The sequence below is a fragment of the Nannobrachium achirus genome (assembly GCF_963921795.1).
Source record: "Nannobrachium achirus genome assembly, chromosome: 2".
Classification (NCBI taxonomy): Eukaryota; Metazoa; Chordata; class Actinopteri; order Myctophiformes; family Myctophidae; genus Nannobrachium; species Nannobrachium achirus.
Window position 1 is genome coordinate 56,564,316 of NC_137811.1, and position 16,670 is coordinate 56,580,985.

The following is a 16,670-nucleotide window of genomic DNA, read 5'->3' on the forward strand; positions in this document are numbered from 1 at the left end:
TCCTACTGTACATAAAATTGGGGAGAAGATTAACTAAAACTAAAACTGCCCTCTCAATCTTTTTTGAGCTTTATCGTTTTGACAGATATGTACAAATAGAACTTATTGCTACCGTAGGTTGCAAGTTTACTATGAAAACCGGCACGTCTTGTCCGTGTATCTCTGTCTGTCTGTCTGAAGGTCACACCTGACAATGTGGTTCCCCTGACACATCACTGTGACATGTGACACTGTGACACAGGTGATATCACAGGTGACATCACCAATGTAAAAGTCCATATATGGGTATTCCCCAGAATCCCTTTTATGCCCATCAAGATCCCTGATGTCATCGATATACATCACTGGCCAGATGGCCAAGACATGGCCCATATCTGTGTGGCTGGTTCGGATAGGGATCTCCATGTATGGGCATAAAAGGGATTGTATGTTGTGATGTCATGGGAACCACTCTAACAGAATCCCATTTATGCCCATATATGGAGATCCCTGATGTCATCAATATTAAGCCCATATCTAACAGGACTTCATATGGGAATGCCCATATATGACATCCCATATCTGTGTGGCTGGTTAAGACAGGGATTTCCATGTATGGGCATATAAGGGATGTACTATATACAGCACATGGATCTCCATATATGGGTACCAGGGGTCCCATATGGGTGACTGGTATACATCACAGGCCAGATGGCCAAGAATTGGCGCGACCTTTCTGTTTAGGGCGAGGTCGCATGTCGCCCTGAGGCATCTTAGTAGTACTTAAATGCACTCAGGTGTATATAAGCTCTCAAGCTTTTTGGCGCTTTATCCTTTTGACAGATACAGTATGCACAAATAGGCCTATATGTTCATACAGTATATACTGTACATCAGTTTTCAGGCCAAGGACCCCTTAGTTGAGAGAGAGATGAAGCAGGGACCTCCACAACCTTATCATAGATTCCATATAGTTTAATTGTTTGACAGCACGATCATCAGTATATTTTGGATTCATGTTAATGTGGGTTTTCAAATATTCAACCACTTTAACCGTCAATACTTAATAAACTTGACTTTTCACTGTACTTAGTCTGCTCTTTTCCCCCTCCAAAGCTCTTTGCCAAAAAAAGCCGATCTACAAGCTCACAGCGCCTTGCAGCGCGAGGCATTGTGAGCTTGTAGATCTGCTATTTTTGGCTAAAGTTCTCAGAATATGGAGTTCAAGTTCAAGTGCTAGGGTTCAAGTCGCTTCAAATTCTTCCCATTTTTGAGTTAAACAATTTTCAAATATGCATGTTCTTATTCCAATCAATTCATAAACTACTTCCAGCCAGTTTTCAAAATGTATTTAAGTTTAATAATGAAATTCACAATTATAACACCAGATCAGTCAATGATCTGCATCCTGATTTCTTTAGGACAACAACTGCTCAATTTTCCATAAAATACAGAGGTCCTCATTTTTGGAATTGCTTGCCACAACATATAAGAGATTGTACGAGCCCTTGCTCTTTCAAGAGACAACTAACAAAGTTTTTATTAACACATTTAAGTGGTTAGCCACTGGTTGTAAGTGAGGGATGTGGTTGGTTGTTAAGTGGATATCGATATGTTGGGTGTATGTATACAGTACGTTATATGTACCATTCCTATTTATTTATCTCCAACTTAAGTGTTACGGATAATAGTAGTCTTTATAGTAGACGACTAAATGCAGAATAGCTATATAGCTATACTTATTATTATTATTATTATCTCTTATTCTTATTTATAAACATGATTCTAAGCTTGAAGGATAGCTTTTAGGAAGGCCACTCGACAAGCCCTTTGGGGTTTTTTTGGCCTCTCCGGCACATCTTGTTTTGATTTTGTACTTGTTTATTTCTTTATAATGTATTATTTTTGTGTTTGTTTCGAGAGAGGGCAAGATCATTTAGCGACCTACAACCGGGTCGCGACGTGGTCGGTAGTTTTCAGCGACCGGGTCACAAAATCGAGCGACCGGGTCGCTAAATGGAGCGACCGGGTCGCTAAATCACCGACCGCGGCACTAAAGCGAGCGACCGGGTCGCTAAATGGAGCGACCGGGTCGCTAAATCACCGACCGCGGCACTAAAGCGAGCGACCGGGTCGCTAAATCGACCGACTGGGACGCTAATTCCATCGACCGGGACGCTAATTCCACCGACTGGGACGCTAATCCAGCGACCGGGTAGGTAAATCCACCGACCGGTGGTCGCTTCCACCGACCTACTAACCCTAACCCTAACCCTAACCCTAAACCTAACCTCAGTAACCTTACCTCAGTTAGGCTAACCTGCCACGCAACCTCCCGACCGTTACCTCAGTTAGGCTAACCTGCCACGCAACCTCCCGACCGGGTCGCTAAATCACCGACCGCGTCGCTAAATCACCGACCGCGTCGCTAAAGCGAGCGACCGGGTCGCTAAATCGACCGACTGGGGCGCAAAATCTTCCGACCGGGTCGCTAAATCTACCGACCTAAAACTGCAGGCAGGTCTGTAGATTTAGCGACCGGGTCGGTCGATTTAGCGGCGCGGTCGGTGATTTAGCGACCCGGTCGCTCGATTTAGCGACCCGGTCGCTGAAAACTACCGACCACGTCGCGACCCGGTTGTAGGTCGCTAAATGATCTCGCTCCTACTGCTTTGTTTTATTTCATATGTTTTAAAAATGTGCAAATAAAAAACCTAAACCTAAAACCTAAACCTAAGTGGTTAATATAAAAAAGGGGGAAAAAACTAGTTTCTATCACACAAAGATTTGGAGGACCCCCTGTAGTAACTCTGAGGACCCCCCTAGGGGTCCCGGATCCCCTGTTGAAGACCCCTGTTGTACATTTATGCCACTATAAACATCAATCAACAAAAAGACAAAAAAAAAAAAAAGATCATCAACGGCAGCACGCCCCCACACACTTTCACACTTCTTCAGAGGACACGCGCTATTGACGGAGAATAGCAAGGCGGTCACATGACATGAATGGAAAAAAATAAGGTTGTTTTCACTAGCATCTGCGACGAGTTGCTGGGCCTCGTCCTTCCGCTGCTCAGGCAAGCTTGGCTATTTTAAGTGTGGGGTTTTGCCTTTTATAGACGAGCAGACAGCAGAGTGTGAAAGAGATGTTCTTTCTAAACAGCTTCGGTGACCACAACTAAGATAAAAGTGGGACAGAGGGCCGGAAGCCCCCCCCACCACCCCCACCCCCTCCTCCTCTTCACCAGGCGCGGGAGGAAGTGATGAAAGTAATGTGTGTGTGTGTGTGTGTGTGTGTGTGTGTGTGTGTGTGTGTGTGTGTGCGTGCGTGCGTGCGTGCGTGCGTGCGTGCGTGCGTGCGTGCGTGCGTGCGTGTGTGTGTGTGCGTGCGTGCGTGAGCGCGGTTGACTGTGTGTCTATGTGTGTGCACCCTTCCAACTCTCCTCTCTTCCCCCCAATACCTGGCCACAATGTTGCGTGTTTAAACACTCACTGCAGTGCACAGTGAAAACCCTCAAAAGCAAACAGCCACACTAGGCTTTCCTTGTTCCCCGCTGTTCTATTCAAAACCATGAGTCTATTACAGTCATCATCGTTCCCTTTCACTGTCTATTTACCCCCGATGACATCCTTTAATTTATATGGGTTAGTAATAACCGAGTACCTTCTTCCCCCGGCTTTGTATGTTTAACTTAGATGACTATGACTGTTTAAACATGGCCCAGCCTATATTGTAATACTGTAAATAACTCCCAGTACACACACACACACACACACACACACACACACACACGCGCACGCACGCACGCACGCACGCACGCACGCACGCACGCACGCACACACACACACACACACACACGCACGCACACACACACACACGCACACACACACACACACACACACATGCACGCACACACACACACGCACACACGCTGTGTACACACGCACACATGCTTAGCATATAAAAACCACACGTTTATAAGGGTGGTAAATCTCAAAATAGCACTCAATACTTTATGATTCATGGTCCCTTTGGCTGTGACACTAGTACGATAATTATGCTGCTTCATAAAGACATCGACCCCACTTGTGTGGTCCCATATGTGGTTTGCTTGGCGGCGAGGGAACAACAAGTCATCTTTTAATTGGAATCATGTTTATCTCAGCGAAAATGACTCGAAGACAAGCAGTTATGGCTGATAAGCCTCCCTTGCGCTCTCTCTTCTCTTCTCCCCGTCTGTATGTCAGGTTGGTATATGGAGATGCTATATATGGCCAGTCGGCCCTGTGCTGGTCCGGCTACTCAGAATCCATCATAGCAATCGGCCATCTCCAAATAGGGCCTTGTGTTTACTTTCTCTCAGAGGTTCGTCCAAAAGCCCGAATCACTGCTTATCTCCTCTGGACATAAATACATCTGTTCATAATCTGAGTGTCACATCTTATTAGCAGCTCTAGACTTAAAACACAGCGCATGCTTTTGCAACATTAGGCCCATTAGACACAGATCACAATGAAAACACGACACAATTGTTTCCTTCTAATGGATTTCTGTGGTTATCGCACGTATTTTACCCTGATGCTAAAACATGGGTTATCGGGGCCAACATTTCACCTGGGCCTATCGGCAGAGCTCAGCTGTGTTAATCTGGTCCTCTAAAAGAAGCAGCTCTCCCAATCTTGACTGCACATTCCTCAAATTCCTGCGTGAGGAGCCTGTAAACATGGACACCGGGGGACACGTGATGAGCATGCAGAGGTATTCCTGGATTTATCAGGTTGCTACATGAAGGAACAACGCCAAGGCGTCGCCCCGGCAGATGTGCGCGTGCGTACGCGCACACATATGCGTGCCGGTGAGCGGGAGGCGCTGTGCGAGGTGCGGTGTGAGAGCCAGGGCGACGGGGATTGACTTCTCAATATCAACACCGCCCGGAGGCTCTGTCAGTCAGCAGGTACACCTCATCGCTGCGGAACGCAGCGCTGCTGCAAAATAAACACACCTCACATATTCTGCTCTCACTCACAGGCCACGGTGAGTTGGGTGTTAAGAAGAAAAAAAACGTGGGGTGAGGGATTGAATTGAGGGTGCCACAAAAACCCTGAGGGATGCGGTGAACTTTGGCGGCAGGGATCTCGGGATTTGGCGTGCAAAAGCCGAATGAACTCTGGTGATATTTCTGAGCATGTGACATGGGAGGATCACCCGACAGGTTTATCATTATGAACACATGGCATGACTTAATGAACACATGGCTAAGGTGGTAGGAGACATGGAGGGGGATTACCATTAGGAGACAGGTAGGTGAAGCGCTGGTATTGGCTCCTCTTCCTCTTGCCGTTGCAGACGTAGAAGTTGACCTGCACTGGGCTGGATATCCTCTGGTTGCGGTAGGGAGGGATCTCCACGACGAGCGCATTCTGAGGAGAAATGCAAACCCACAAAGAAGACAGGCGGCGCTTTAGCACAAACCCACAGGGGTGAGGACTTTACAAGCCACTGATAACATCACGTCATTAAATCTTTGATTCACTGCGCGGTGTCAGCTGATCACGTTGGAAAGCACACGTGAGCGTAAATCACAGCAGGGTTCCGTCCCTGCCCATGTGTGAGCTCGTTAATCAGCGGCCATGTTTATTTTGCAGTCGGTTCGCTGTCTCCCAGAGGTTGGCCTTTTAGAGAGCCAGCTGACGGAGTGGTCTAAATGAGTTTGTCTGGACAGTGTATAGGCACAGCGCCCCCCCCCCCCCCCCCCCAGAGGTTGGTACAGTGCCCCTGTTTGTGTGCGAGGGACACCTCCTGGGTTGCAGCCTCGCCCCTGTGCAGCGGGAGAGCAGAGAGGAGGCTGGCTTGTTTGTTTTCACAGCCACGCTGCTCCCGGTGGAGAGTCTCACTTGCTTACCCCATCCCCCACCTGGACGGACATGAACTTTTGACTGCTTTCCAGAGCTGATGAGAGGGGGCCCAACAGGACGTGAGGGGAATGGATGTGAGGGCTGTCTGTCTGTCTGTCTGAAAGTCTGATGCCTTGATGACTATTAGCTGTATTGCTTTCTCTCTCTCTCTCTCTCTCTCTCTCTCTCTCTCTCTCTCTCTCTCTCTCTCTCTCTCTGGGGTCTAAACAGGCCAGAGCGGGGCACGGTGACAGGATGCCGTTTTCTGTCAGTCAGCACTGTGCATGGGGAACGGTGGCTGTTGTGTGCGTAGGTGTATGTGTGTGTGTGTGTGTGTGTGCGTGGGAGGAGGTTGTAAGTACTGTACTGTATGTGTGTACAGTATGTCAGCGGGATGGTGTAAGCGGTGGGGTGGGTGCGGGTGTTAGCCTGTCTACGTCCTTACAACCAGTCTGCCCCAAACGATGACGACAAAAAAAAAACACACACACACAGGTGTCTGTCTGTGCATTTGCACCCCTTCTCCAACCCCACCCGTTAAAGCTGGCACGCTCCGAACAGCAATAAAAACACCAGCAGGCGGGCAGGCAGGAAGAGGTGACCTGGTGACAGTAGCATGGGACAGTGGCCAGCACGCACTCTCTCTCTCTCTCTCTCTCTCTCTCTATCTCTCTCTCTCTCTCTCCCCACTTGTTTGTTGGAGCTACACATAAGCACACTGTACTATTGGCCTTTTATCTACCTCACCTCCACCCCACCCTCGCCCCCACAGCTACCCATGCCTGAGCCCTACACCCACCCCCGCTAAAAATGTTCCAACATCTGGGACTCCAGACCATACCGCCAGCCAGCCCTGTAGGCCAATTAGGCATCAGAGAGAGTCTGCATTTAACCCTCCTGATGCACCGAGGCCTTCATCTGAATCAAATGATGGTGGCGTCCGAAAAAACAAAACAAATATAGAAAAACACGTCTCAAGTTGTATGTGTATGTGTGGCTCTAGAATCTATAGCATGTGTAAATCGCCGCAGTTTGGTTTAGAGAAAAAAGGGTGACGACTAACAGACTAACATCCTGATGAGAGTCTGATGAGAGGTGTTGGCGTTTCAGAGCGCATTGTCATCACACACAGGCAAACAGCACCGTACGGTTTGCTGTTCTTACAAATAGGCTGCGGTATCTCTGCATTGAAAGCAGAACCCTAACGAACCTCCACCAAACGTCTCAGACTGCTTGGTTTAATTAACTCCAGAGCACCAGCAGCCTTCTGTGACACGTACAACAACACTCGTCATTCCTCTCTCTTGACGATTCCCCTTTGCATTTTTTTTTCTTCTTTTTTTTTTACAACACAATCTAATGTGTGACTGGGCGTCACTAGAGGCACGCTGCACTGGTTTATTTTCTCATTTCCGCTCTCATGAAAACAGCAGGTAAAAGGCAGGGGCCTTAATCCACTCTTGGCGGATCCAAGGCCAGGACGCGGGGCTCATGCTCAGTGTTTGAGTCCAATTCCCTCCCTACACCACACGTCACTGTGAACTAAACGTCTAGCTATGCTTGGACGGCTGCAGTGTGAGTGGGTGCATAGTAAAATCCAGAGTGTTGATTTAACTCTTTCTAGGGCTGTCACAATTATTACATCATCGTCTAATCGCAATTATTTGACATAATCGCGATTATTTTTCATAATCGTCATAATCGTTTCCATGTTGAAAAATGTTCATATGTTTTTTTTAAAGTAAAAGAATAGTGGAAATAGCAGATCTACAAGCTCACAACGTGTCGTGATGCGACGCGTTGTGAGCTTGTAGATCGGCTATTTCCACTATCAATGTTCTTTTTTAAGTATAAAGTTGTCAAATATATCAGTAATTTCTTTGTATATTTAGGTTATGTGTCATATCTACCATGTGCTACTTCAAAGCCTAAAAGCCAAACAGAAATGAAATTGTTAATGACAAAAACACAATTAAATCGTTATTCGCAATTATTTGAGAGAAAATTAATGGTCATGTAAAATGTCAATCTGTTTTTAACGAATCTGAAGAAGAAAAAAAAAACCCAGCAGGGGTTTTGACTTTTTTTAAAGACACGCCATCGCGGCCACTTGTCTGACGGCAATCCCGGAGTAGGTATGCATAAGGTCCCAGAGAAGCGTATATTATATGCATATACATGCAGTTTTTTATGTGAAAAAGTTGCATGCTGTGTGCAAGCGGTTTTAGAGTGTAAAACCTGACCCTTTCAGGTTCTTTTTCAAATGTATGTATATTTGTGAGTGACTGTGTGTGTGAATGTCTGTCCCTACCGTATGTACGTATATTCAGGTGCTGTACATACTTGCAAGCATTTGTGTTACCTTGTGGGTGCTCGCAAGTGTGTTCGTGAATATCGGCGACGGATATATAACATAGCCAGTGGAATCAAGTGTTTACGTCATGCAGGCAGCTGAGGACAGAGATTTAGTGAAAATTCCATTCAGGGTTGCATGGCCTCGTCAACACGGACTACGTCGCCAGTAGTAATATCTTAGCAAAGATTACATCATTACAGCGGGGCAGATGAGAGAGAGAGGGAGAGTGCGGGGGAAGGTTGGATCGGAGAGAACACTAACGCTCATGGACGGTGCTGATGGTGATGATGTGTACTTACAGATTTGGCTGAGTCCTTGTCGACTTTCGCCTCTGCCTCCCAAAGGTGATGGCCATCTATATTGACATAGGAATAATGGTGATTAGGGAGGATATTTAGCTCAGTGATCCACTATGAAGAAACAACATATAGGCTTCAAAGAGACAATTGCACATACAGTAATTATTTCCACACTGTCCTGAGTGTGTCAATTTTGGTCACACTTGTACTTATACACTCTTGAGGTTACAATTGCACACATTAAGACTGATGATTTTGCGATGTATTTTAAGTACATCAAATTATATCGATGCATTACACCAGGGTTCCCCAATAGGCGGCCCGCGGGCCATTTGCGGCCCGCGGGGGGCTACTGTCTGGCCCCCACCAACCACAGTAATAATGGTGGTATAAGAGCAGCAACAACACTAGTATATCGTCGTTGTCGGGTGGAAATCTTGTATCTCCAAATTTGTAGGCCGTCGCACAAAAGTAGTGAAAACAGCAGATCTACAAGCACACAACGCCTTGCGGTGCGAGGCGTTGTGTGCTTGTAGATCGGCTGTTTTCACTAGTTTAAAACATTTTTAAAATGCTAAATTCTAAACGAACGGTTTTGGACATACAAGATTTTCACCCGACAACGACAAAAACTGTCGCTGGAGTAGCGGGAACGCCGCCGTCGCCCCCTGCAGTGCTGTGGCCCTCGGCTTGGTACCCTAGACATGATTCGGCCCTTGGGGAAAACTAATTGGGGAACCCTGCATTACACTGAATAAGAGATGAGCTTTAGTCTGTGTTTTTCATGTAAGATTAAGTCACTTGTGTCTTGGAGGCATAGAGAGACACAATGGATAGTTCTCTTTCCATTTAATAGCCAGTATTCAACATCACAGGGAAAGCCCACTACGTCTCCCAAAGCGTTTTTTTTTTATTCATAGTAGGCCTACAGTATATTGTGCTCTATTTTTGGCACCCCTTTTAAAATCCTCTATTCTTAACTCGGCGTTGTTAAAAAAAGAACAAAAGAAGAAAAGTCATGCTTTCATTTGTTCTCTCTTTTTCTGTCATCTCTGAGCTTGTTGTGGTGAGGAGGTCTTCCCTCGCTGCCATGCAATAAAAGCAGCCTGTGAGCTACTGCAGCTGTCGAGGAGCCTGTAGAAGCTCAGCTCGCATTCTTTGGCTTTTCCCTGTGATTTCATGCCACACCTTAGCGAACAGACGCGCTGGGCTCTGCTAGGGCAATCAGCACCCGACCACACGGCCATTTTCTTTCTCCTTTTTTTTCTCTTCTTCCTTGCAGTGCCAATGACTCATTAGCACTGTCAGAAATAGAAGCGACACAGAGCAGCCTTTGTGTCTGACTGTGGCACAGTATGGTCGAATAGCACGGGGGCTTGAGTGAGTCAGTGGCACGGCCGCAGTGGCGTGGCTTCAAGATGTCTTTATGGACGTGCCGCAGCGAGGCCATACTGAACTGTACACCGCAGAGGGAGAGAGAGGCGAGCTCTCAGAGAACCATGATAAGAGCCACTATGCAAAGAGACTGACAGCGGCTAGTCGAGAGGATCTGGGAGATGTTAAATCCATTTTGTTACACAACAGTGTTTTTTACATCACGCACAGATCTAAGGAATGAAAGATCCCAGTCGCAGTTGGCCCGTTATTATTGAACCGTGTGTGTGTGTGTGTGTGTGTGTGTGTGTGTGTGTGTGTGTGTGTGTGTGTGTGTGTAAATGTATGCGAGTATGTGAGTGGGGGGCTCGTGGTCAACTTTATGATTCAGAGTGAACATCACTGCGTATCACTTTCCAAAATGGTCATATTAAAACCACACGAAACGGAAAAAACAGAACGTGAAAAGGAAATCAAGGCCTTTTGTTTGTAAAGGATCCGTCCATATGGGGAAAACGTACCGAAATGTTCATTGGCGTGGCGTGCAGCTGTGATCCGGCAGGGTGACACGCCTACAGGGGTCACAGACCTGCATGGCACGGCGATAGTGCACACGTGGTCGTGCACGGATATCACAGATAGATAGATGTGCATGGTGAGGGTGACGTGCCACTACGAAGGAGGTAAACATGACGCTGTGAGGTGACTGAGACCATTGACGGGAAAGGAGAGTGAGCATTGAAAGACAGAAGGTCAGAGAGAGAGAGAGAGAGAGAGAGAGAGAGAGAGAGAGAGAGAGAGAGAGGGGAGAGAGACACGCACAAGGAGAGATGATCATTCCTCAAGTTACGTCTAGAGGAATGGGGAGGGAATCACGGCCGCCTCCACACCGGGAGCCTATCCAAGAGGGAAACCTTAGACTCCGACGTCAACCTTCCACCAGTAAACATGTTTTTCAAGCTTTTCGCCCTTCCGTCCTTTCTCTCTCCCTCTCTTTACCTTTCTCTATCTCACCGCCACCCACCCCCAACTCCGTCTTCATGTGTCCGTGTCTATAACTGCTCTGTCAGAAAATAACCAAAAGTAACCTCCTCTTCTGTTTTTCACCTCAGCCTGCAGTGGGATGCTGCCACATGTGGCATACCTTTGCAAGTCAGAGAGTGCCGTAGGACTGATAACCGCAGAACTTTCCGCTTGCTTTTCCTTCCCTGCAACATCTGCAAAACACGTCTGTTCCCGACAACACCTCCTTCTTCACAGAGCCTCCGCCCACACATAGCGCGCACACGCACTATGCGCGCGCGCGCACACAGATAAAGATACAGCACTCTTGAAGCACACACACACACACACACACACACACACATGCAGTTGCATGCAGACGCACACTCACATTCAACTGGATTTTACAGTTTTTCCTGTCCTCTTTCAAATCCATCGATGAAAGCTCCTCATATTTTGCACACTCCCTGCATAAGATCTACTCAAAAGTGGTGCAAGCATGCTTGAACACAGACACATTCACTCACTCACAGACACGTATGCACGCACACACACACGCACACACACACACACACACACACACACACACACACACACACACACACACACACACACACACACACACACACACACACACACACACACACATACATGCACGTCTGGCATTGTCTGTGTGCTCAAGGGTAAATGTACCAGCTGTCTGTTGCTGCACATGACTCAGTTGTCAGAAGAGTCCACTAAGTCTCAACACTAATGCAGACAACCAGCAGGATAACACACTCATTCATCAGGTAATTAGACAGCGCTGCGCACTGGGTGAGGTTTTCTACCATTTGAACCACAATTAAAAACACTCGCCGGGACTCAATGTTATTTCATTTCTTGGCAACAATTGTTGTTTATTTAGTAATAACACAGCAACCACGTTGCTCTTAAATAGCACATAAACAAATCCTCCCATTTGTTTTATTTTCGTTGATTGCTTGGCCCTGGTGAGTGGAGAAAGACGCAGTACAACCACAGCGCTCAGCAAGACCACTGGTGTATTAAGGAGCCACTGTTAGCTAATCATAGACATCCTTGTCCTTGTGGCGACCTTGAAGGCTTTTTTTTTTAACGCCAGTGACCGGAGGTGCATTCTCCTCCTACCAAAAACGTGAGGAAAGGGGCGTTCCAAAAACATAACAACTAATGCTGGCCAAAGAATGTTCACTTTGGTGGTTTTGGGAATGGAAAATATGATTCAGGCAGGCTTAATTGTGGAGGCTCTCTTTCTCTCTTGAAACAATCCAGCCTTATTCTGTAGCTCTGTCTCTTTTCCAGAGATTTCTTTTTTTTTTTTTTTCACATTTATATACAGCAAGTTTATTTTCCATTTTGGAACCAGCGTCTTTGCTGCCGTTTCCTGGCTCGAAAATAAAATACTGTACTAATTTTACATGCATATTTTCAGGGCAGTTAATGTGGGGTGCAGGACACAGAGCAAAGCCAAGAAGGTCAAAGGGGTTCCCTGATGAGCCGGACCAGGGGTGAGCCCCGGCCCGCTCTGAAACACCTGGCCCCTGCCATTCTGATGGCTGCTGCAACCTGAGATAGTTGCTAGTGAATCTGCTCCAAATTAAAGACACTTGAGTGGAAAGGACGGCCTTGACAGTGTAGATAGATGGTGAGGAAAGGGAGCATCTACTGCCGGCATCAAGCTGTAAACATGAAAACATTCAACAATGACGTATAGGGAGCTTAGTCCAGACCGCTGCTTCTAGCAAATAAGACAGACTTCAAAGTCCTTGATCTATTCTGCATCGAATAGACGCGTGGACCTTGGAACAATACATCAAAAGACGTTGGTCTGTGGAGTACATCATCCACCTGTAGTGTAGATGTCTGATGTATTACTGCTGCTGCAATATCTGAGGAAACCAGAAGAAGATAATTGAACTCTCCTGTACTCAAACACAACATGTAAGCACTAAAGAAACCTTGAACCTTGAATGCTATTTGGCATTCACTATGAAGTGCCAGGTTTCCTACTTTTACTTACATAAACTGAATTATATTAGTGCTTTTTAGCTTGGGACATTGCAACATACAACACGCATGCCCTTAACAGGTTGTTGGGGTGCTGAGGGCAGTGTCATATAAATAGAGAGAGTTATGACATTTACGTTGACTCCCATTGTAAGCGTGGAAAGTGGACGTGACGTCACTATTTAGCGTACTGGAGTCTGGTGATATTCCTGCTGCTCTTCAGCCTCGTCCAACTCCATTGTAACCAAGGCATTTTCACTCGCTGGTAAGTAGACTAAATCACGTCTGTTCCCCCTTTTAACGCATTCACGGGCCTCTCCAAGTTAATTTAAGTAAATTTTAAAGTCAACAAAGTAAATAATTTAAAAGTAAATAATTTCTTACATTAAACATTAACTAGAGCCGATTACGTGAAATAATAATGTTGCCTACCTTGGAGAGGCCCGTGAATGCGCTAAAAGGGTGAAAAAGACGTGATTTAGTCTACTTACTAGGGAGTGAAATACAACGGAGGTGAACAGGGCTGAGGCTTGTTAAGAATGAAACCAGGCTCCAGCGACGCCACTTCCGGTCTGCGGCGAGATCAAAGCGTGACGCCACTCTACATTCACTGCTCTGGCTGAGGGGTTAAAGCGCATAATACATGGGTTCTGATGCCTGACAGCAAGTCCTGGGTTCGATTCCCAAGCCAGGCTGACCATTGCTATCCTTGACTCTCCCTGTTCCCAGTCCATCTGTTTTGCTGTGGACTATCAATAAACGCCACATGTGTTTACCAGTTGCATATCGTCACCACTGTCTGCCTCTCTGTCTCTCTTATACACGTTCATCTGCCGTCATCCACTTTTCTCTCAGATTTCTGTTCCCTTGTTATCCACAAAGGGTGAATGCTAATTCCTGGTGTCAATTACGTTTCTATCACCATTCAATCACAGGTTTGCCCCGCATTCACTACACAATTCTTTTGGGCAATACAAAGAAATTGGCAATTTACAGTAGGCTTGTCTCTAAAACTGACCAAACAATCTTTATCGTCTTCATCAGAACACAGACAATGTTGGTGTGAATAAGACACCCACTGAAAAATATATGTTTTACATGCATAGATTATCAACTACAATGCAACATTCACGAGAGGGCATTCCAGTCTGGAGCCTTGGGTTGTGCCACCAAGCGAATGCAGGAATCTCTTGGCGGAGATTAGAAAACCACAGATCAGATCTGGATCTTATGGGTAGAGGATGATTTTATGCTGCTCTTGCCGCATTACACTAATTTCACACCATGGCTGGTATTCTGCCTCTGTGTTCTGAGAAAGTGGCGTGTGGCCATGTAGGTTAGATTATTAAAATACAACAACAACAACAACAACAACAACAACAAAACAGATACACATACTGTAAGGCCTATGACAAATAGCTCAAATAGCTGATCTACACGCTCACAATGTGCCCCTTCACAAGACATGAGAGCTTGTAGATCTGCTATTTTGGGATGCTAAAGTTAATGCTTTTTTAATTTAACGGTTAAATTGAGCTATAACATAAATTCAAATGAATACATACCTACATGTTAATAAGCATGTATTTAAGTCAAACTGACCAGAAGCAAGGATAACATAATGTATCTAGTGAGAATAAAATGTATCCCCAGAAGGGGGAGGGATTCCTCCTCCCTAGCAAATCCAACCCTGCAGATCTGTATCTATCCAAGTCTAAGAGTGGAGGGTGATTTCACGCTCCTGCCGCGGCATTACGCCATAACCGGTGTTCCACTTCCGCGTTCCGAGAAAATAGCGCGGTTCCATTCATTGTCTATTGCATGGAGCGATTTGTTCCGACATGAGGTGGAGCCAGCGAAAAAACGCTGTGGAGATGTTCGCTGAGGTTTGCGGCGAGACGTATCGGCAACCAACCCCGAAACTCGCGGTGGTGTGAACTAGTCCTGGACTAGGCGGCGCACAAACAAGTGACGTGGGGAGTTTCTGGCATTTTGTACACAACCCCGTTGCAGAAAAAAAAAACATTTAGTGGAAATACACTAACACTGTTGGCGTCAGGGTGTTCTCACAATAGTGACACTCCTTGCCTCAGGTGGAGGTGGAGGTGGAGGTTGGAGGACAGATATCTCACTCGTATGATATCTGGATCACAACGTGAGATGTGTGTAGACCTGCCCAAGGCTCAGTGAATAAACAAGACTGCTGAATGTTATTTTAACTCTAAGTGGAGAAAACATTAATACAAAATCTAGCCTCAGAGTTCAATTAAACCTCATGGTCTTTTGGATAAACAATAGCTCAAGGGTCTTCAACAGGGGGTCCGGGACCCCTAGGGGGTCCTCAGAGTCACTACAGGGAGTCCTCCAAATCTTTGTGTGATAGAAACTTTTTTCCTCCTTTTATATTAACCACTTGAACCCAAGCGTCCATATTCTGAGAACTTTAGACAAAAATAGCAGATCTACAAGCTCACAACGCTTGAGGCGTTGTGAGCTTGTAGATCGTCTATTTTCGGCCAAGAGCTTTGGTGTAAAGGGGGAAAAGAGCACACTAAGTACAGAGTGAAAGGTCAAGTTTATTAAGTATTGACAGTTGAAGTGGTTAAATATCTGAAAACTCAAATTGACATGAATCCAAAATACACTGATGATCATGCTGTCAAACAAAAATAAATACATGGAATCTATGAACAGGTTGTGGGGGTCCCTGCTTCATCTCTCTCTCAACTAAGGGGTCCTTGGCCTGTAGAAGTTGAAGACCCATGGTTTAGAGAAGTATATATTTTTTTCCTTCTTATTGAATAAGGTCCCTGTTGTGGGGTAATAGTTGGTGGGGTACAGTCCTGAGTGGAGTGGAGGGAGGTGGGCTGACACACAGTGTACAGTAGCTGAGATCTCCCTAAGTGCTAGTTGCGTCGTAGCCTAGGCTAACTTCTCCCCTGCTGTAGTCCTGCAGGCAGTCCTCCAGTCGGACCAGATGTAAAAGCTATCCCGCTCACCAGGGAATTCCCTCCCCTTCCCTTCCCTCGCCCTCCCCTCTGAGTCAGAGTGTAGGCTTTCCCCAGCTACACCCCCCCCCCCCCCTTCTCTCTCTCTCTCTCTTTCTTTCTCTATTTTTCCCTGCCTCGATCACTCCTTCCATCCACGGAAAGCAGGGCAAGCCAGAACACACACTCCACAAGGTGCGCCAGGTATGCGTTTCAGCTCCTGTGCCAGGAGAGTGGTTTGGGCTAAACAAAACACACACACACACACACACACACACTCTCGCGTGCACACACACACGCAGATACATGTATGCCATATACAATAGAGTGCGCAAAATAGCCAAATTATGTGAAACACAAAAGAAGATGGAAAGTCTCCTAGATACCGAGAGGAAAGTATAATTATTTTTAAAGAGATTAAAAATAAGCAATGATTACTAGCACAAAGAGTGTTTTCTTTGCAGCGTAACAATGCAGGGATGAAAGTGTAAAGAGTCAATTATTATCTTGCTACAGCCTAATTATCAAAGCCCTTCCGATGGGTGTACTGCACGGTATGTGTGGTCTGCTGGGTTAGGGTTAGCTAAGGTTAAGATCTACTGAAGGTACAAGGAAGAGATACAAAATACAGGTCAATGTTTTGATGGTATAAAAACAATTCACCTATTGTATGAATGTTTTTATGCATAATGTACATAAATATATTACATCCATTATAGAGACAGGAGACTAATAGTACATATACTGTAG

At 46.0% G+C, this 16,670-nt stretch overlaps 1 protein-coding gene across 1 annotated transcript in view; it reads right to left on the minus strand.

Annotated features, from left to right (window-relative positions):
• Window positions 1-16,670, minus strand: part of LOC308301851 (nuclear factor of activated T-cells, cytoplasmic 1-like) — a gene marked incomplete at both ends in the record, with an annotated part of 82,307 nt that overhangs the window by 27,186 nt on the left and 38,451 nt on the right. The window contains 2 exons of the mRNA XM_080745988.1: window positions 5,268-5,400; window positions 8,530-8,585. Coding sequence (XP_080602114.1) covers window positions 5,268-5,400; window positions 8,530-8,585 — 189 coding nt within the window. The remainder of the gene's footprint in view (window positions 1-5,267; window positions 5,401-8,529; window positions 8,586-16,670) is intronic.